The 22,867-nt window shown below is 47.3% G+C and overlaps 1 protein-coding gene across 1 annotated transcript; it reads left to right on the top strand.

Annotated features, from left to right (window-relative positions):
* Positions 1–2,998: 2,998 nt before the first annotated feature.
* Positions 2,999–22,619, top strand: LOC123489089 (formin-2-like; the record flags this gene model as incomplete). Its single annotated transcript, XM_045219784.1, has 5 exons — positions 2,999–3,060; positions 20,821–20,912; positions 21,082–21,211; positions 21,690–21,836; positions 22,536–22,619. Coding segments are annotated over 5 exons (515 nt in total), but the record flags the coding sequence as incomplete, so codon positions are not given.
* Positions 22,620–22,867: the final 248 nt, after the last annotated feature.

Raw genomic sequence — 22,867 nt, 5'->3', positions numbered from 1 at the left:
GTGGAATCATTAGTACCGCCTTCCCCACTCTGGCCTGCATCTAGCTGATCTAGGGTGGAATCATTAGTACCGCCTTCCCCACTCTGGCCTGCATCTAGCTGATCTAGGGTGGAATACCGCCTTCCCCACTCTGGCCTGCATCTAGCTGGATCTAGGGTGGAATCATTAGTACCGCCTTCCACACTCTGGCCTGCATCTAGCTGATCTAGGGTGGAATCATTAGTACCGCCTTCCCCACTCTGGCCTGCATCTAGCTGATCTAGGGTGGAATCATTAGTACCGCCTTCCCCACTCTGGCCTGCATCTAGCTGATCTAGGGTGGAATCATTAGTACCGCCTTCCCCACTCTGGCCTGCATCTAGCTGATCTAGGGTGGAATCATTAGTACCGCCTTCCCCCACTCTGGCCTGCATCTAGCTGATCTAGGGTGGAATCATTAGTACCGCCTTCCCCACTCTGGCCTGCATCTAGCTGATCTAGGGTGGAATACCGCCTTCCCCACTCTGGCCTGCATCTAGCTGATCTAGGGTGGAATCATTAGTACCGCCTTCCCCACTCTGGCCTGCATCTAGCTGATCTAGGGTGGAATCATTAGTACCGCCTTCCCCACTCTGGCCTGCATCTAGCTGATCTAGGGTGGAATCATTAGTACCGCCTTCCCCACTCTGGCCTGCATCTAGCTGATCTAGGGTGGAATCATTAGTACCGCCTTCCCCACTCTGGCCTGCATCTAGCTGATCTAGGGTGGAATCATTAGTACCGCCTTCCCCCACTCTGGCCTGCATCCAGCTGATCTAGGGTGGAATCATTAGTACCGCCTTCCACACTCTGGCCTGCATCTAGCTGATCTAGGGTGGAATCATTAGTACCGCCTTCCCCACTCTGGCCTGCATCTAGGTGATCTAGGGTGGAATACCGCCTTCCCCACTCTGGCCTGCATCTAGCTGATCTAGGGTGGAATCATTAGTACCGCCTTCCCCACTCTGGCCTGCATCTAGCTGATCTAGGGTGGAATCATTAGTACCGCCTTCCCCCACTCTGGCCTGCATCTAGCTGATCTAGGGTGGAATCATTAGTACCGCCTTCCCCACTCTGGCCTGCATCTAGCTGATCTAGGGTGGAATACCGCCTTCCCCACTCTGGCCTGCATCTAGCTGATCTGGGGTGGAATCATTAGTACCGCCTTCCCCACTCTGGCCTGCATCTAGCTGATCTAGGGTGGAATCATTAGTACCGCCTTCCCCACTCTGGCCTGCATCTAGCTGATCTAGGGTGGAATCATTAGTACCGCCTTCCCCACTCTGGCCTGCATCTAGCTGATCTAGGGTGGAATCATTAGTACCGCCTTCCCCACTCTGGCCTGCATCTAGCTGATCTAGGGTGGAATCATTAGTACCGCCTTCCCCACTCTGGCCTGCATCTAGCTGATCTAGGGTGGAATACCGCCTTCCCCACTCTGGCCTGCATCTAGCTGATCTGGGGTGTAATCATTAGTACCGCCTTCCACACTCTGGCCTGCATCTAGCTGATCTGGGGGTGGAATCATTAGTACCGCCTTCCCCACTCTGGCCTGCATCTAGCTGATCTAGGGTGGAATACCGCCTTCCCCACTCTGGCCTGCATCTAGCTGATCTAGGGTGGAATCATTAGTACCGCCTTCCCCACTCTGGCCTGCATCTAGCTGATCTAGGGTGGAATCATTAGTACCGCCTTCCACACTCTGGCCTGCATCTAGCTGATCTAGGGTGGAATCATTAGTACCGCCTTCCCCACTCTGGCCTGCATCTAGCTGATCTAGGGTGGAATCATTAGTACCGCCTTCCCCACTCTGGCCTGCATCTAGCTGATCTAGGGTGGAATCATTAGGTACCGCCTTCCCCACTCTGGCCTGCATCTAGCTGATCTAGGGTGGAATCATTAGTACCGCCTTCCCCACTCTGGCCTGCATCTAGCTGATCTAGGGTGGAATCATTAGTACCGCCTTCCCCACTCTGGCCTGCATCTAGCTGATCTAGGGTGGAATCATTAGTACCGCCTTCCCCACTCTGGCCTGCATCTAGCTGATCTAGGGTGGAATCATTAGTACCGCCTTCCCCACTCTGGGCTGCATCTAGCTGATCTAGGGTGGAATCATTAGTACCGCCTTCCCCACTCTGGCCTGCATCTAGCTTGTCTAGGGTGGAATCATTAGTCCAACAGCTGCAAACAAGAGTTTCTATTGGACACATTCAGCTATGTTTATCCCTGTTCCGTTTTGTTTCCGTTTTAAGAAATGTTTTTCAACAGAATCGGCGGAATGAATACACCCCTGATCACACGTAAACACAGTTCACGTTCATAGCAGCCACGTTGTATTCCTTCACGTTGTATCTCTCCTCCTCTCACCTTTTCCCTTCTCTTGTGGACTTCAATGCACAACACATCAGCTGTATGTGACCAGACGAAAAAAGCCTTCCAAGCCAAACCATGTCATAACCGCTACACACAGCCTACATCATTGTCCCCATATTAGCTAATAGAACTAACGCGTTAGTAAACCCGCTACAATCATGCAGTTAACGTTACAGTTTAGTCAGTTAGCAGTTACACCTGCGGGCCACGGTGGCAGTAAATTAGTAAAACCAAAAGCTTACCTTGACTTGGAAGAGTTCCAGTGTTGTGTTGGACAGTCATAGCCAGCTAGCTAACATAGCATCCCTCTTTCGCTCTCATTGAGTTAACTACTCACCACATGCCTTCTCTCTTCTGTTCCTTCCAGCCATCCTCCATAACCACTAACTGTCTTCTGTTCCTTCCAGCCATTCTCTATAACCACTAACTGTCTTCTGTTCCTTCCAGCCATTCTCCATAACCACTAACTGTCTTCTGTTCCTTCCAGCCATTCTCTATAACCACTAACTGTCTTCTGTTCCTTCCAGCCATTCTCCATAACCACTAACTGTGTTCTGACCCTTCCAGCCATCCTCATTTACAACTAACTGTCTTCTGTTCCTTCCAGCCATCCTGCACCTGGACAATACTGTGGTGGACCTGGAGACTCTACAAGCCCTCTACGAAAACGTAAGGCTCTCATCTCTCATCCCTGAGTCGAAAGGAAGGCAGTGTCTTGGGCCAGGATTCAAACACGTGCAAATAAATTAGCATCACACTGTGTGGCTAATCTATGTTGGTTTGAATCCTGGCCTTTAGTCTTATTGTTGGCTGTCAATGTAACGTATCCAGTCTATGATGGACTCCCCTCAGTTCAGCCCCCAGTGCCTGGCATGTCACTATGGACCTCAATCACCAACCGTTCAGTAAGGAACAGAAGAGCTTATGTGAAGTCCTTGTAAGAAATAATTTATTTACAGTATCGCTTTGTTCAGGCCTTGTTTTAGCAATGTGTTCTGGTTTCTTCAGGCCTTGTTTTAGCAATGTGTTGGCTGTTGCTTCATGACAAACGGTGAGATGATCACTGCTGGTTCTTGGACCGTCATCAACATTCTGACACACTGAGGCTGTTCGTCAAGGCTGAGATGGTCAGCTTTTCCCAGTGACACAATTTGATCTAGTGATCCATATTCTCCATCAAAACACAAACCTTCAGAAGGCACGTACTCCACCAGTAGAACATATTGACTCTTACAGTTCAACAGAGAGAGACTGACCGTATCTCTGAACCTTATAACCATGTGACCTCAGTCGGAAGTCTCCTAGTATCTCTGAACCTAATAACCATGTGACCTCAGTCAGAAGTCTCCTAGTATCTCTGAACCTAATAACCATGTGACCTCAGTCAGAAGTCTCCTAGTATCTCTGAACCTTATAACCATGTGACCTCAGTCAGAAGTCTCCTAGTATCTCTGAACCATGTGACCTCAGTCAGAAGTCAAACAGAAAACAGAAACAAATGTTTCTCAACAGATACGAAATGGGATTTAAAACCTACTTAATAATCTATTGAATCATTTAGTAGTCTTTATTTAATCTGTACTAATCAATGTTCTTCAGACGCAGTGTATGTGTCCCCCAAATGGCAGCCTGGCGGTTTCCTACAAAGTGCACTACTTTCGCCTCCGGGCTCCGGGGTCAAAAGTAGTGCACTATGTAGGAAATAGGATGTCATTTGGGACCAATGTGTTTGATGCATCTCATTCCTTTCTTATGACATGTGCTGCTTGGAACCAATTACAGTATCTGGACTACAAATATCTAAGTCTGGTTCTACTTCAAACACATTCATATGGAAACCACAGACAGACCTGCAGGAATGTTTTCTGTTTACTGTGGAGGGAATGAGTAAAAACACTGCTCTCGTTTTGCCTTCTTGAAGTGGAGAAGTGCACAGGGTTGATTTGTTGATAGGGTGCCATTTGACAGACACCCTAAACAGTCTATACCTGATTAAATGGTCTATATCTGATTAAACAGTCTATACGTGATTGAACAGTCTGTACCTGATACTGATTACTGGGATGTCGTAGTTTATTAATAACCTCTTAAGTATCGTACCCTTTTTTTCAATTTTCGCCTAAAATGACATACCCAAATATAACTGCCTGTAGCTCAGGACCTGAAGCAATAATATGCATATTCTTGATATCATTTGAAAGGAAACACTTTGAAGTTTGTGGAAATTTGAATGTAGGAGAATATAATACATTAGATCTGGTAAAAGAACATAAAAAAAAACCATGAGTTTTCTATTTTTGTTGTTGAATTATCTTTGAAATGCAAGAGAAAGGCCAGACAGTGATGTAGGAATATAGGTGTAATTTAGATTTTGTCCACAAGATGGCAGCATTGTGTGTGCAAAGTTTCAGACTGATCCAGGGAAGGATTACGTCACTACACAATATTTTGTATCAAGTCTGCCAGGAGTTTTCTCAAATGTTCCTAATTGGTCAATTTATACAGTTACAAGTACATAACTAATAGAGAACATACAAAAATGCTATGTTAATAAACAATTTAAGTTTACACACTCCCAGGAATTTATTTCTATTTTTTATTTAACCTTTATTCAACTAGGCAAGTCAGTTAAGAACAAATTCTTATTTACAATGACGGCCTACACCGGCCAAACCCGGACGACGCTGGGCCAATTGTGCTCCGCCCTATGGGACTCCCAATCACGGCCGGTTGTGATACAGCCTGGAATCAAACCCGGGGGTCTGTAGTGACGCCTCAAGCACTGAGATGCAGTGCCTTAGACCGCTGCGCCACTCGGGAGCCCAATGGAATGTCATACATGATGGATCATTAGCTTCCCCTACAGAAAATACACTAACCTTAACACATCTAAGGGGGGTGGAGCCAGAGACCGCAGGGGGTCAAACTGTAGAACCCAGTTCCTACATTTGAGGATGTTTTACTCACGTCGGCCACGGAGAACGAGAGCCCACAGTACTCGGGAGCGGGACGTGTCGTTGGCACTTTGTTGTCGCAAAGCGGGCAACGAAGGTGTTTAGCTTGTCCGGCAGCAAGATGTCGGTGTCCACGACTGGTTTTCCCTTTGCAATCCGTGACTGTCTGGAGTCCCTGTCACAAGTCTCGTGTCTGAGCCGTTGAATTGCGACTCCACTTTGTCTCTGTACTGACATTTGCCTGTTTGATTTCCTTACAGAGGGAATAACTGCACTGTTTGTATTCGACCATATTCCCAGTCACCTTGCCGTGGTTAAATGCGGATGTTCATGCTTTCAGTTTTGCGCGAATGCTGCCATCTACCCACGTTTTTTGGTTTGGGTAGGTTTTAATAGTCATGGTGGGAACAACATCCCCTATACACTTCCTGATGAACTCAGTCACCGTGTCAATGTTATTCTCTGAGGCAACCCGGAACATATCCCAGTCCACGTGATCAAAACAATCTTGAAGCATGGATTCCGATATGTCAGACCAGCATAGAATAGACCTTTGCATGGATACTTCCTGTTTGAGTTTCTGCCTATAGGAAGGGAGGAGCAGAATGGAGTCGTGATCTGATTTGCCGAAGAGAGGGCCTTGTAGCCATCCCGGAAGGGAGAGTAACTGGTCGAAATGCACTGCTCGACGAGGGATCTTAGAGTTAATTGTATGTGTGGGGTACAGAGATGAGGTAGTCGTTCAAAAATCATGTTAACACTATTATTGCACACAGTGAGTCCATGCAACTTATTATGCGACTTGTTAAGCACATTTGTACTCCTGAACTTATTTAGGCTTGCCATAACAAAGGGGTTAAATACTTATTGACTCGACATTTCAGCTTTTCATTTTTAATTAATTTGTAAACATTTCAAAAAACATAATTCGACTATGACATTATGGGGTATTGTGTGTAGGCCAGTGCCAAAAAATGTCAATTTAATACATTTTTAATTCAGGCTGTAACACAACAAAATGTGGAAGAAGTAAAGGTGTGAATACTTTCTGAACACACTAACTCCAGTTCTGTTTGTGATATTAAGATTCTAACAGCAGTGTGTTTTATGTAGACTTGTTTAGGGAAAGTCATCATTTATTTTAATGAGCCGTCCAAAAGGAATTGTATTATGTCTATCTCCCCAGAGCCACAGAGAGAGACCCTGTCTCCCAGAGCCACAGAGAGAGACCCTGTCTCCCAGAGCCACAGAGAGAGACCCTGTCTCCCAGAGCCACAGAGAGAGACCCTGTCTCCCAGAGCCACAGAGAGAGACCCTGTCTCCCAGAGCCACAGAGAGAGACCCTGTCTCCCAGAGCCACAGAGAGAGACCCTGTCTCCCAGAGCCACAGAGAGAGACCCTGTCTCCCAGAGCCACAGAGAGAGACCCTGTCTCCCAGAGCCACAGAGAGAGACCCTGTCTCCCAGAGCCACAGAGAGAGACCCTGTCTCCCAGAGCCACAGAGAGAGACCCTGTCTCCCAGAGCCACAGAGAGAGACCCTGTCTCCCAGAGCCACAGAGAGAGACCCTGTCTCCCAGAGCCACAGAGAGAGACCCTGTCTCCCAGAGCCACAGAGAGAGACCCTGTCTCCCAGAGCCACAGAGAGAGACCCTGTCTCCCAGAGCCACAGAGACCGACCCTGTCTCCCAGAGCCACAGAGACCGACCCTGTCTCCCAGAGCCACAGAGACCGACCCTGTCTCCCAGAGCCACAGAGACCGACCCTGTCTCCCAGAGCCACAGAGACCGACCCTGTCTCCCAGAGCCACAGAGACCGACCCTGTCTCCCAGAGCCACAGAGACCGACCCTGTCTCCCAGAGCCACAGAGACCGACCCTGTCTCCCAGAGCCACAGAGACCGACCCTGTCTCCCAGAGCCACAGAGACCGACCCTGTCTCCCAGAGCCACAGAGACCGACCCTGTCTCCCAGAGCCACAGAGACCGACCCTGTCTCCCAGAGCCACAGAGACCGACCCTGTCTCCCAGAGCCACAGAGACCGACCCCTGTCTCCCAGAGCCACAGAGACCGACCCCTGTCTCCCAGAGCCACAGAGACCGACCCTGTCTCCCAGAGCCACAGAGACCGACCCTGTCTCCCAGAGCCACAGAGACCGACCCTGTCTCCCAGAGCCACAGAGACCGACCCTGTCTCCCAGAGCCACAGAGACCGACCCTGTCTCCCAGAGCCACAGAGAGAGGCCCCGTCTCCCAGAGCCACAGAGAGAGACCCCGTCTCCCAGAGCCACAGAGAGAGACCCCGTCTCCCAGAGCCACAGAGAGAGACCCCGTCTCCCAGGGCCTATTGGGCTACGGTCAGAAGTTGTGCACTATATAGGGTATAATTTGGGATGCAGCCTATGATTAGGTCTAGCTCGGAGAGCCACAGAGACCCTGTCTAGCATGAAGACATTTTAAAAGGGCAATCTGTGATTGATACATCTATTTTGTTAAACATTTAAATTGATAAGTAGCCATTGATTCTTGAATAATATATCATTTGATATCATGGATGATCAGTCCTTAGCATCCGTAGCACTGTCTATGAATTTGAGAGGTTTCTTTTCTCAGCCTCCCATCTCTAAGCTGTTAACCAAAAAAGTGGAGTGGCAGCTTGGCTTTTTTTGTTTGAATTCCAGATTGTCCCGCTAACCAGCGACCCTCAATATCATATAGATGGTGGAAACGTCCAATAGCATATGTTCCAACACATTGTGTCAGTCAGTCAGGGTCAGGAGGCCCCTCTCTCTCTCTCTCTCACTGCCTGCCGATGCCCCAGGCTCCGTTTCAAGACGGACTTTGTTTTCCTAGATTTAGTTTTGGCTCGTTACGTAGGTGTAGGCCTCCATCCTGTCGCCTTGTCCACAGTGCTACAGACAGAGTGCACTAGTCAGCCCAGTCTCTTCCCTGAGGCCCAAATGGCACCCAATGCCCTAAATAGTCCACTATGGGCCCTGTTCAAAAGTAGTGCACTATATTAAGAGTAGGGTGCCGTTTGAGCCTCCAGACCCAGTATCCCTCCAGTCTGTCTTCTTCCCATGAGGTGATTCTGTTCTGCTGTGGGGTGGTGGGGGCATTGGAGCCTCCAGACCCAGTATCCCTCCAGTCTGTCTTCTTCCCATGAGGTGGTTCTGTTCTGCTGTGGGGTGGTGGGGGATTGGAGCCTCAGCCATTCTCTGGCCACTCCAACATGGCACCAACACAACGACCATGAGAACGCCACCAACCTACTAGTAGTTCAAGTCTGGGAGAGGGAGGCTCAATCCCAACCTACTAGTAGTTCAAGTCTGGGAGAGGGAGGCTCAATCCCAACCTACTAGTAGTTCAAGTCTGGGAGAGGGAGGCTCAATCCCAACCTACTAGTAGTTCAAGTCTGGGAGAGGGAGGCTCAATCCCAACCTACTAGTAGTTCAAGTCTGGGAGAGGGAGGCTCAATCCCAACCTACTAGTAGTTCAAGTCTGGGAGAGGGAGGCTCAATCCCAACCTACTAGTAGTTCAAGTCTGGAAGAGGGAGGCTCAATCCCAACCTACTAGTAGTTCAAGTCTGGGAGAGGGAGGCTCAATCCCAACCTACTAGTAGTTCAAGTCTGGGAGAGGGAGGCTCAATCCCAACCTACTAGTAGTTCAAGTCTGGGAGAGGGAGGCTCAATCCCAACCTACTAGTAGTTCAAGTCTGGGAGAGGGAGGCTCAATCCCAACCTACTAGTAGTTCAAGTCTGGAAGAGGGAGGCTCAATCCCAACCTACTAGTAGTTCAAGTCTGGGAGAGGGAGGCTCAATCCCAACCTACTAGTAGTTCAAGTCTGGGAGAGGGAGGCTCAATCCCAACCTACTAGTAGTTCAAGTCTGGGAGAGGGGAGGCTCAATCCCAACCTACTAGTAGTTCAAGTCTGGGAGAGGGAGGCTCAATCCCAACCTACTAGTAGTTCAAGTCTGGGAGAGGGAGGCTCAATCCCAACCTACTAGTAGTTCAAGTCTGGGAGAGGGAGGCTCAATCCCAACCTACTAGTAGTTCAAGTCTGAGAGAGGGAGGCTCAATCCCAACCTACTAGTAGTTCAAGTCTGGGAGAGGGAGGCTCAATCCCAACCTACTAGTAGTTCAAGTCTGGGAGAGGGAGGCTCAATCCCAACCTACTAGTAGTTCAAGTCTGGGAGAGGGAGGCTCAATCCCAACCTACTAGTAGTTCAAGTCTGGGAGAGGGAGGCTCAATCTCATTCTACTAGTAGAGGGATGTGAAGTGGTAATGTAGCCATCCTCTGGCTGTGATTCAATGTGGAGTGGTAATGTAGCCATCCTCTGGCTGTGGTTCAATGTGGAGTGGTAATGTAGCCATCCTCTGGCTGTGGTTCAATGTGAAGTGGTAATGTAGTCATCCTCTGGCTGGGGCTGTGGTTCAATGTGGAGTGGTAATGTAGCCATCCTCTGGCTGTGGTTCAATGTGGAGTGGTAATGTAGCAAGACTTTCATATCACAAATGCTTGTGTTTCTAGCGCCAACAGTGCAGTAATACCTAGCAATAAAAAATAAATATAAATAAAGAACACATAATCAAGAAAAATAAAATAATATGTTATATAGGATGAGCCATTACTAGAATACAGTTTATACATAAAGTGGGTGAAACAGTATGTAAACATTATTAAAGTGACCAGTGTTCATTGACTCTATGTACATGGGGCAGCAGTCTCTAAGGTGCAGGGTTGAGTAACCGGGTGGTAGCTGGCTACTAACAGTGACTAAGGTTCAGAGCAGGGTACTGGGCTGAGACCGGCTAGTGTTGTCTGTTTAACAGTCTGATGGCCTTGAGATAGAAGTGACATCTGGTGCTGTAGATGTCCTGGAGGACAGGCAGTGTGCCCCTGGTGATGCGTTGGGCTGACCGCACCACCCTCTGGACAGCCATGCGGTTGCGGATGGTGCAATTGCCATACCAGGCGGTGATACAGCCCGACAGGATGCTCTCAATGGTGCATCTGTAGAAGTTTGTGAGGATCTTCGGGGCCAGCCTCCTATGGCTTCAGCCTCCACCACGCCATCTGTGTGAAGGGACCATTTCAGGTTGTCAACGATGTGCTGCCGAGGAACTTGAAGCTTTTGACCCCCTCCACTGCGGCCCTGTCGACGTGGATGGCGGCGTGCTCTCTCTGCTGTCTCCTGTAGTCCACGGTCAGCTCCTTCGTTTTGTTGACGGTTATTTCCCCTGGAACCGCTCCGCCAGGTCTCTCGCCCGTCTCCATCGTTGTTGGTAATCAGGCCTGCCACTGTTGTGTCGTGTTGAGGTGGTGTTGTCTACCTTCACCTCCTGGGGGCAGCCTGTCAGGATTCAGTCCCAGGGCTCTGAGCTTAGTGACGATGTTGGAGGGCACTATGGTGTTATAATAATATTAATAATAATAATAATATGCCATTTAGCAGACGCTTTTTTCCAAAGCGACTTACAGTCATGCGTGCATACATTTTTACGTATGGGTGGTCCCGGGGATCGAACCCACTACCTTGGCGTTACAAGCGCCGTGCTCTACCAGCTGAGCTACAGAGGACCAGCTGTAGTCGATGAACAGCATTCTTACGTAGGTATTCCTCTTGTCCAGATGGGATAGGGCAGTGTGCAGTGCGACGGCGATTGCGTCATCCGTGGATCTGTTTTGGGTGGTATGCAAATTGTAGTGGGGATAAGGTGGAGGTGATATGGTCCTTAACTAGCCTCTCAAAGCACTTCATGATGACGGAAGTGAGTGCTACAGGGCGATAATCCTTTAGTTACCTTTGCTAATCCTTTAGTTACCTTTGCTTACAGGAACAATGGTGGACAATACTGTATTGAAGCAAGTGGGGACAGCAGACTGGGATAAGGAGAGACGATGTCCGTAAACACTCCAGCCAGCTGGTCTGCACATGCTCTCAGGACACTGCTTGGGATGCCGTCTGGGCCGGCCGGCAGCCTTGGGAGGGTTAACGCCTTAAATGACTTCATAACATCGGCCACGGAGAACGAGAGCCCACAGGTTGACAACAGCAGTCCCATTTATTTCACTTGTCATTTTGTGCCAGTTCTTGGGGATTAATGACTAACCAGTGGAAGCATTGTAGAACAATTTAAAACCACTGTTCTGAACTACACTAAAGTAAAATATCAACGCAACATGTAAAGTGTTGGTCCCATGTTTCATGAGCTGAAATAAAAGATACCAGAAATTAAACAGCATGATCATTACATAGGTGCACCTTGTGCTGGGGACAATAAAAGGCCACTCTAAAATGTGCAGTTTTGTCACACTATACAATGCCACAGATGTCTCCAAGTTTTGAGGGAGCGTGCAATTGGCATGCTGACTGCAGGAATGTCCGCCAGAGCTGTTGCCAGAGAATTTAAAGTTCATTTCCCTACCGTAAGCTGCCTCCAACATCGCTTTAGAGAATTTGGCAGTATGTCCAACCTGCCTCACAACCACAGACCACGCCTGCCCAGGACCTCCACATTTGAATGCACAGAGATACCGTGACGAGATCCTGAGGCCAGTTGTCGTGCCATTCATCCGCCGCCATCACCTGATGTTTCATCATGATAATGCACGGCCCCATGTCGCAAGGATCTGTACACAATTCCTGGAAGCTGAAAAATGTCCCAGTTCTTCCATTGCCTGCATTCTCACCAGACATGTCACCCATTGAGCATGTTTGGGATGCTCTGGATCGACGTGTACGACAACGCGTTCCAGTTCCTCCCAATTACCAGTGACTTCGCACAGCCATTGAAGAGGAGTGTGACATTCCACAGGCCATAATCAACAGCCTGATCAACTCTATGCGAAGGAGATGTGTAGGGCTGCATGAGAAAAATGGTGGTCACACCAGATACTGACTGGTTTTCTGATCCACGTCCCTAACTTTTTTTTTAAAGGTATCTGTGACCAACAGATGCATATCTGTATTCCCAGTCATTTGAAATCCATAGATTAGGGCGTAACAATTTTTTTTTCAATTGACTGGTTTCCTTATGTACTGTAACTCAGTAAAATCTTAGAAATTGTTGCATGTTGCATTTTCTTTTTTTTTGTTCTGTGTATACCAAACGTTTTAGGGTCCTTCCATAGCTCGGCTACATACAGTGCCTTCGAAAAGTTTTCAGACCCCTTTACTTTTTCCACATTTTTTTATTTTTTATTATCCTCAGCAATCTACACACTACACACACTAACCAAAAAGGAAGAAGCGAAAAAAGGTTTTTAGAAATTGTTGCAAATGTATAAAAAATAAAAACAGATACTTTATTTACATAAGTATTCAGACCCTTTGCGCTGAGACTCGAAATTGCGCTCCGAGCATCCTGTTTCCATTGATCAGCCTTGGTGTTTCTACAACTTGATTGGAGTCCACCTGTGGTCAATTCAATTGATTGGACATGATTTGGAAAGGCTATATAAGGTCCCACAGTTGACAGTGCATTTCAGAGCAAAAACCAAGACATGAGGTTGAAGGAATTGTCCGTAGAGCTCCGAGACAGGATTGTGTCGAGGCACAGATCTGGGGAAGGGTATCAAAACATTTCTGCAGCATTGAAGGTCCCCAAAAACACAGTGGCCTCCATCATTCTTAAATAGAAGAAGTTTGGAACCACCAATACTCTTCCTAGAGCTGGCCGCCCGGCCAAACTGAGCAATCGGGGGAGAAGGGCCTTGGTCAGGGAGGTGACAAAGAAACCAATGGTCACTCAGAGAGTTCCTATGTGGAGATGGGAGAACCTTCCAGAAGGACAACCATCTCTGCAGCACTCCACCAATCAGGCCTTTATGGTAGAGTGGCCAGACGGAAGCCACTCCTCAGTAAAAGGCACATGACAGCCAGTTTGGAGTTTGCCAAAAGGCACCTAAAGGACTCAGACCATGAGAAACAAGATTCTCTGGTCTGATGAAACCAAGATTGAACTCTATGGCTACGGTGAAGCATGGTGGTAGCAGCATCATGCTGTGGGGATGTTTTTCAGCAGCAGGGACTGGGAGACTAGTCAGGATCGAGGGAAAGATGAACGGAGTACAGAGAGATCCTTGATGAAAACCTGCTCCAGAGTGCTCAGGACCTCAGACTGGGGTGAAGGTTCACCTTACAACAGGACAACGACCCTAACCACACAGCCAAGACAAAGCAGGAGTGGCTTCGGGACAAGTCTCTGAATGTCCTTGAGTGGCCTAGCCAGAGCCCGGACTTGAACCCGATCGAACATCTCTGGAGAGACCTGAAATTAGCTGTGCAGCTCGCTCCCCATCCAACCTGACCGAGCTTGAGGATCTGCAGAGAAGAATGGGTTGAACTCCCCAAATACAGTTGTGCCAAGCTTGTAGCGTCATACCCAAGAAGACTCGTTGCTGTAATCACTGCCAAAGGTGCTTCAACAAAGTACTGAGTAAAGGGTCTGAATACATACGTAAATGTGATATTTCAGTTTTTTATTTTTTATAAATTAACAAAAATGTGTAAACCTGAATTGGGACTGCACTTCCATTCCAGAGAGCTCGTGGGATTAAGCAAAACGGAGGGGAGGGGGCTAAGGGGGTGGGGGGATTGGGATTGAGCAATACTTCACTCCTCCACTTAGTTAGCGTACCCCTCCTCTCTGTTACCCCTCCACTCCTCCACTTAGTTAACGTACCCCTCCGCTCTGTTACCCCTTCACTCCTCCACTTAGTTAACGTACCCCTCCGCTCTGTTACCCCTTCACTCCTCCACTTAGTTAACGTACCCCTCCTCTCTGTTACCCCTCCACTCCTCCACTTAGTTAACGTACCCCTCCGCTCTGTTACCCCTTCACTCCTCCACTTAGTTAGCGTACCCCTCCTCTCTGTTACCCCTTCACTCCTCCACTTAGTTAACGTACCCCTCCTCTCTGTTACCCCTCCACTCCTCCACTTAGTTAACGTACTCCTCTCTGTTACCCCTTCACTCTTCCACTTAGTTAGCGTACTCCTCTCTGTTACCCCTCCACTCCTCCACTTAGTTAACGTACTCCTCCTCTCTGTTACCCCTTCACTCCTCCACTTAGTTAACGTACTCCTCCTCTCTGTTACCCCTTCACTCCTCCACTTAGTTAACGTACTCCTCCTCTCTGTTACCCCTTCACTCCTCCACTTAGTTAACGTACTCCTCCCTCTCTGTTACCCCTTCACTCCTCCACTTAGTTAACGTACTCCTCCTCTCTGTTACCCCTCCACTCCTCCACTTAGTTAGCGTACTCCTCCTCTCTGTTACCCCTCCACTCCTCCACTTAGTTAACGTACCCCTCCTCTCTGTTACCCCTTCACTCCTCCACTTAGTTAACGTACCCCTCCCCTCTCTGTTACCCCTCCACTCCTCCACTTAGTTAGCGTACTCCTCTCTGTTACCCCTCCACTCCTCCACTTAGTTAACGTGCCCCTCCCTCTCTGTTACCCCTCCACTCCTCCACTTAGTTAGCGTACTCCTCTCTGTTACCCCTCCACTCCTCCACTTAGTTAACGTACCCTCCTCTCTGTTACCCCTCCACTCCTCCACTTAGTTAGCGTACTCCTCTCTGTTACCCCTCCACTCCTCCACTTAGTTAGCGTACTCCTCTCTGTTACCCCTTCACTCCTCCACTTAGTTAGCGTACTCCTCTCTGTTACCCCTCCACTCCTCCACTTAGTTAACGTACTCCTCTCTGTTACCCCTTCACTCCTCCACTTAGTTAGCGTACTCCTCTCTGTTACCCCTTCACTCCTCCACTTAGTTAACATACCCCTCCTCTCTGTTACCCCTCCACTCCTCCACTTAGTTAGCGTACTCCTCTCTGTTACCCCTCCACTCCTCCACTTAGTTAGCGTACTCCTCTCTGTTACCCCTCCACTCCTCCACTTAGTTAGCGTACTCCTCTCTGTTACCCCTCCACTCCTCCACTTAGTTAGCGTACTCCTCTCTGTTACCCCTTCACTCCTCCACTTAGTTAGCGTACTCCTCTCTGTTACCCCTCCACTCCTCCACTTAGTTAACGTACTCCTCTCTGTTACCCCTTCACTCCTCCACTTAGTTAGCGTACTCCTCTCTGTTACCCCTCCACTCCTCCACTTAGTTAACGTACTCCTCTCTGTTACCCCTCCACTCCTCCACTTAGTTAACGTACCCCTCCTCTCTGTTACCCCTTCACTCCTCCACTTAGTTAACGTACCCCTCCTCTCTGTTACCCCTCCACTCCTCCACTTAGTTAGCGTACTCCTCTCTGTTACCCCTCCACTCCTCCACTTAGTTAACGTACCCCTCCTCTCTGTTACCCCTCCACTCCTCCACTTAGTTAACGTACTCCTCCTCTCTGTTACCCCTCCACTCCTCCACTTAGTTAGCGTACTCCTCCTCTCTGTTACCCCTTCACTCCTCCACTTAGTTAGCGTACTCCTCTGTTACCCCTCCACTCCTCCACTTAGTTAGCGTACTCCTCTCTGTTACCCCTCCACTCCTCCACTCCGTTAACTTGGTCCCTCTCATCACTCAGTACTTCCACCATCTCTTATGGCTGGAAGGAAAAAGGGGAAGAATGGAGGAGGAGAACATATAAATGTTTGTCTGGCTGCTTATTGAGGAATGATGGAAAGCAGGCGTGTTTAATGGCTGTCTAGGATGGAGAGCCGTACCAGAGAGAGAAATACACAATTTAACTAAATGTTGAATAGGACCATTTCTCTCTACATGATGATTCTGTCTCTGTCATGCTTCTATTTGTTTAGGGCATGTGTTATCGGTGTGATTCTGATTTGGATCTGCCTGTGTCCAAATGACACCCTATTCCCTATAGGTTCTGTTCAAAAAGTAGTGCACTATGTAGGGAATAGGGTGCAATTTGGGATGCACCCTGAGATACTATTACTGATTTATTGTCCCCGGCCAAGAAATACCTTACATGTATATATTGTCTTTTGATAACGGTCTCTCGGTCCTCATTTATAACCTCTCATTCACAACTCCACCAGTTGGAAAAAGGGCTTGTTTTTATTAAAACCCTGTTTAATGAGAAGCAGAGAGAGAGTTTGCCCTTGTGGACAGATGGTAAAGTGAACAGAATACTTATCACTGTTTGCGTCCCAAACAGTACCCTTCTCCCTACATAGGCCTCTGGTCAAAGGTAGTGCGCTATATAGGGAATAGGGGGCCATTTGGGACACACACTGTGTTTGATGCCCACATTTTGAAGGGTTGTAGAAATGTGTGGGGAGCAGAGTTGTAGAAATGTGTGGGGAGCGGAGTTGTAGAAATGTGTGGGGAGCAGAGTTGTAGAAATGTGTGGGGAGCAGAGTTGTAGAAATGTGTGGGGAGCAGAGTTGTAGAAATGTGTGGGGAGCAGAGTTGTAGAAATGTGTGGGGAGCAGAGTTGTAGAAATGTGTGGGGAGCAGAGTTGTAGAAATGTGTGGGGAGCAGAGTTGTAGAAATGTGTGGGGAGCAGAGTTGTAGAAATGTGTGGGGAGCAGAGTTGTAGAAATGTGTGGGGAGCAGAGTTGTAGAAATGTGTGGGGAGCAGAGTTGTAGAAATGTGTGGGGAGCAGAGCAGAGTTGTAGAAATGTGTGGAGTGGGGAGCGGAGTAAAGGCCTTGAAGGTTTTAACTTGGGATTGATTATGTGATGTAGCTTAATGGATCTGAGTTTCCAAAGTTTACATTCTGGCCGGCTGAATGGATCGGTCCTGCCAGACTCTTCAAGGCTTGTCACTCTAACAGCCAGCTGTAGGATACGTCCCAAATGGCACCCTATTCCCTATATAGTGCACTACTTTAGACCAGAGCCCTATGGCACCCTATTCCCTATATAGTGCACTACTTTAGACCAGAGCCCTATGACACCCTATTCCCTATATAGTGCACTACTTTAGACCAGAGCCCTATGACACCCTATTCCCTATATAGTGCACTACTTTAGACCAGAGCCCTATGACACCCTATTCCCTATACAGTGCACTACTTTAGACCAGAGCCCTATGACACCCTATTCCCTATATAGTGCACTACTTTAGACCAGAGCCCTATGACACCCTATTCCCTATACAGTGCACTACTTTAGACCAGAGCCCTATGGCACCCTATTCCCTATATAGAGCACTACTTTTGATGACTACGACTCTATGGGCTCTGGTCAAAGGTAGTTCACTGTATATGGAATATGTAGCCGTTAGAGATGCAGCCAGAATGCTTAAATGGTGACGGGTGTTCCTCTCACTTCATTCATCCATGGGGGAATTTATTTATTTTTTCGTACTAATTTGCGTGGTTCCTTCCTCTTTTGATCACAGCCATTTTCCTTCCATCTTATTGTAAGCATTTGAAATGGTTAGAGGTGATGTCTGTCTGGCCATATGGCTGTGTATGGAGTCTTTTAATGTGGAAAGCTAAGCGTTGTTTACCAAAGGTGTTAACGCTGCGGACGGTTTAGAACTGCCGCCATGTTTATGTCTTGATATCCAGGAACATTTTGGAGAGACTCACTCACCAGCCTTTTGTTGTCATTATTCATTGAACGTTACACTATAAATGTGATCTGGGCACGATGATAACCAATGTGGAGTTGATTGTTGATCGATGTTGTATAGAGGCTGTATGCTGATGCTTGTACGCAGGTTGACGTTTATTGTCATGAATCGTGCTCTGGAGGCAGAACTGAACAATGGGGCCCAGCAGTCCTAGGAGCCCTGGGAAAATTGGCCCTTAGACATTGTTTCTCAACCCCAAATGTTCCATAATTTAGGCGTCAACCACATCATCAGTTACGTTACAGCAGTACAGTAAGTGGGCGGCAGGTTGCCTAGCGTTTAGGAGTGTTGGGCCAGTAACCCGAAAGGTCGCTGGATCGAATCCCCAAGCCGACTTGGTGAGATCTGTCTATGTGCCCTTGAGCAAGGCACTTAACCCTGATTGCTCTTGTAAGTGGCTGTGGATAAGAGCGCCTGCTCTAGAGGAAATGTTTTAGACTGGGGCTGTGGATAAGAGCGCCTGCTCTAGAGGAAATGTTTTAGACTGGGGCTGTGGATAAGAGCGCCTGCTCTAGAGGAAATGTTTTAGACTGGGGCTGTGGATAAGAGCGCCTGCTCTAGAGGAAATGTTTTAGACTGGGGCTGTGGATAAGAGCGCCTGCTCTAGAGGAAATGTTTTAGACTGGGGCTGTGGATAAGAGCGCCTGCTCTAGAGGAAATGTTTTAGACTGGGGCTGTGGATAAGAGCGCCTGCTCTAGAGAAAATGTTTTAGACTGGGGCTGTGGATAAGAGCGCCTGCTCTAGAGGAAATGTTTTAGACTGGGGCTGTGGATAAGAGCGCCTGCTCTAGAGGAAATGTTTTAGACTGGGGCTGTGGATAAGAGCGCCTGCTCTAGAGGAAATGTTTTAGACTGGGGCTGTGGATAAGAGCGCCTGCTCTAGAGGAAATGTTTTAGACTGGGGCTGTGGATAAGAGCGCCTGCTCTAGAGGAAATGTTTTAGACTGGGGCTGTGGATAAGAGCGCCTGCTCTAGAGGAAATGTTTTAGACTGGGGCTGTGGATAAGAGCGCCTGCTCTAGAGGAAATGTTTTAGACTGGGGCTGTGGATAAGAGCGCCTGCTCTAGAGGAAATGTTTTAGACTGGGGCTGTGGATAAGAGCGCCTGCTCTAGAGGAAATGTTTTAGACTGGGGCTGTGGATAAGAGCGCCTGCTCTAGAGGAAATGTTTTAGACTGGGGCTGTGGATAAGAGCGCCTGCTCTAGAGGAAATGTTTTAGACTGGGGCTGTGGATAAGAGCGCCTGCTCTAGAGGAAATGTTTTAGACTGGGGCTGTGGATAAGAGCGCCTGCTCTAGAGGAAATGTTTTAGACTGGGGCTGTGGATAAGAGCGCCTGCTCTAGAGGAAATGTTTTAGACTGGGGCTGTGGATAAGAGCGCCTGCTCTAGAGGAAATGGTTTAGACTGGGGCTGTGGATAAGAGCGCCTGCTCTAGAGGAAATGTTTTAGACTGGGGCTGTGGATAAGAGCGCCTGCTCTAGAGGAAATGTTTTAGACTGGGGCTGTGGATAAGAGCGCCTGCTCTAGAGGAAATGTTTTAGACTGGGGCTGTGGTTAAGAGCGCCTGCTCTAGAGGAAATGTTTTAGACTGGGGCTGTGGATAAGAGCGCCTGCTCTAGAGGAAATGTTTTAGACTGGGGCTTTTGTCTTTTCTTGGTTTGTTTTCCTCAAGGCACCACCAGTTTGGGAGACGATTTTCCTAGTTTGCCATGTAAACAAGGGTCTGATTCCCTGTGCCAGAATAACATACTAAAGTACTACTACTACTACTACTACTACACTACTACTATACTATTGCACTACTACTACTGAAGTACTACTACTACTGAAGTACTACTGCAGTACTACTACACTACTGCTACTACTGAAGTACTACTATTACTACTACTACTACTGAAGTACTACTACCACTGAAGTACTACTGCAGTACTACTGCTACTACTGAAGTACTACTACTACTGAAGTACTACTGCAGTACTACTACACTACTACTGAAGTACTACTACTACTGAAGTACTACTACCACTGAAGTACTACTGCAGTACTACTACTACACTACTGAAGTACTACTATTACTACTACGACTGAAGTACTACTACTATTACTATTGCACTACTACTACTGAAGTACTACTACTACTGAAGTACTACTACTACTGAAGTACTACTGCAGTACTACTACACTACTGCTACTACTGAAGTACTACTATTACTACTACTTCTGCTGAAGTGCTACTACCACTGAGTACTACTGCAGTACTACTGCGGACTACTGAAGTACTACTGCTGCTGAGTACTACTGCGGTACTACTACACTACTACTGAAGTACTACTACTACTGAAGTACTACTACTACTGAAGTACTACTACTACTGAAGTACTACTACCACTGAAGTACTACTGCAGTACTACTACTACACTACTGAAGTACTACTATTACTACTACGACTGAAGTACTACTACTACTACTATTGCACTACTACTGAAGTACTACTACTACTGAAGTACTACTGCAGTACTACTACTACACTACTACTACTGTACTGCTGAAGTACTACTACTACTGAAGTACTACTGCAGTACTACTACACTACTACTGTACTACTACTGAAGTTCTACTACTATTGTACTACTGAATTACTACTACTACTGAAGTATTACTACTACTGTACTACTACTACTATTGTACTAATACTGAAGTACTACTACTGAAGTACTACTGCTATGAATGCTGAACACATTTGTCATATGTGGTCTTTGAAATCAGTGCTCTGAATTCTTGGAAATTAGAATATGTGATGAGCACATATTTGAATCTCTAAATTGAGTGGTGTCTAATCAGTTGAATGTAAATTGTGATGTATGTGGTCTGTCATGTGTTCTAATTGATAATGATGCTGTCCTGATGTTGTCTTTTCAGAGAGCACAACAGGATGAGATGGAGAAGATTGATAAGCACATCAAGTCATCTAAGGACAAGGACAACGCCAAACCACTGGACAAGCCTGAGCAGTAGGTGTTCTAGAGAATGGCAATCAACCAATCAACCAATCATGTTCAACAAGTAGAGTCAATCAACCAATCATGTTCAACAAGTAGAACGTGACTAAAAACGTAGATTTCACTACATGAAATGGTAGCCTCCAACCCATCCCTCGATCTCTCGTCTCCTCTATCCCAGGTTCCTGTCCCAGTTACATCAGATCCCCAACTTCTCAGGCCGGGTGTTCTGTATCCTGTTTCAGTCCACCTTCTCTGAATGGATCTCCTCTATCCTGCGCAAACTGGAGATCCTGCAGAGAGTGTGCACGGTGAGTCTTTGTGTGGGTGTGTGTGTGACGTGTTTTGGTGTATGTGGGTGTGTGTGACGTGTTTTGTTATGTGTGTCTCACCTCAGTAGAAATCAGAGGTGGTTTGCTAAGGTTTTGGCCTCTGGACCGTTTTTTACCAGACACTATCATATTACTGAATAAATATTGTCTCAATCCTTCCACTGTGGAAATAGTTTAAACAGGAACATCAGCATAGATTGATATTAACAGCCGTTCTGGATAAAGTGTGTTCAGAAAACAGTTTTCAATATGAAGCCAGGTGAATGTGAATGCTTGCTCCTATTAATCCCCTCAGCCTCATATACACTGACTCTCTCGGTCTCCCCCCTCTGTCTTCACCCCTGTCTCAATCTCTCGTCTGTCTGCCCCCCTCTGTCTCAATCTCTCCTGTCTGTCCCCTGTTTCTCTGTCTCAATATGCATGTCCGTCTGCTTCCATCTCTTCTCAATCTCTCCAGACCCTGCAGAGTGGCCAGTGTGTGATGCAGGTGCTGGGTCTGGTCCTGGCCTTCGGTAACTTGATGAATGGTGGCAACCGAACCAGAGGACAGGCTGACGGCCTAACCTGGGATATCCTGCCCAAGCTGAAGGATGTCAAGATAAGCGTGAGTGGCTGGAAGAGGCACTGCTAGGGCACTAGGACTGCACCCTATTCCCTATGTAGAGTCCACTGGTCAACTGTAGTGACTAAATAGGCAATAGGATGCCATTAGTTATACTCCTAGTTACACTGTCAGACATGGTTCATACTGTAGTTTACTGGTCCATTAGTTACACTGTCAGACATGCTTCATACTGTAGTTTACTGGTCCATTAGTTACACTGTCAGACATGCTTCATACTGTAGTATACTGGTCCATTAGTTACACTGTCAGACATGGTTCATACTGTAGTTTACTGGTCCATTAGTTACACTGTCAGACATGGTTCATACTGTAGTTTACTGGTCCATTAGTTACACTGTCAGACATGGTTCATACTGTAGTTTACTGGTCCATTAGTTACACTGTCAGACATGGTTCATACTGTAGTTTACTGGTCCATTAGTTACACTGTCAGACGTGGTTCATACTGTAGTTTACTGGTCCATTAGTTACACTGTCAGACATGGTTCATACTGTGCTGTGAGACTGTAGTTTACTGTTCCTACCATATCTTATGATGATATAAATGTGGGTTAAAATATATATATATACATTTTGTAAAAGCTTTGCAGAACTCTTTTGTGAGAAAGTGTGGTGAGCCTAACATGAATTCCGTCGCTGAACCGAAGCTAATTTCTTCTGTCTCCCTCCTTTTTGCAGGATAACACACGGAGTCTGCTGGCCTACATAGTAGCTTACTATCTGAGACACTTTGACCAGGTGGGTTGGATCCTGTTTATCTGAGTCCTGTTCCAATGTTCAGACTAGGCAGGCTACTTTCTTCTGTCTTGGCACGGGGGGCAGACCAGGGCTTGACTTTTTAAAGTGTATTAATTTTCCCTCAGTGGTAACTAATGCCCAGGAAGATGTTGAGCTATATGAGCTCCATTTGTAAATAAGGTGTTTAGCTATTAGGTTCTGATTTAGTCACATGCACATTGTCCCAGATGTAGTTGCAGGTGTACAGTGAAATACTTCAGCTCTGAGCTCCA

Source organism: Coregonus clupeaformis, unplaced genomic scaffold, assembly GCF_020615455.1.
Source record: "Coregonus clupeaformis isolate EN_2021a unplaced genomic scaffold, ASM2061545v1 scaf2742, whole genome shotgun sequence".
In the NCBI taxonomy this organism is placed as follows: Eukaryota; Metazoa; Chordata; class Actinopteri; order Salmoniformes; family Salmonidae; genus Coregonus; species Coregonus clupeaformis.
Note: the sequence above shows the minus strand (reverse complement) of the source record. Positions and strands in the feature narration are given on the sequence as shown.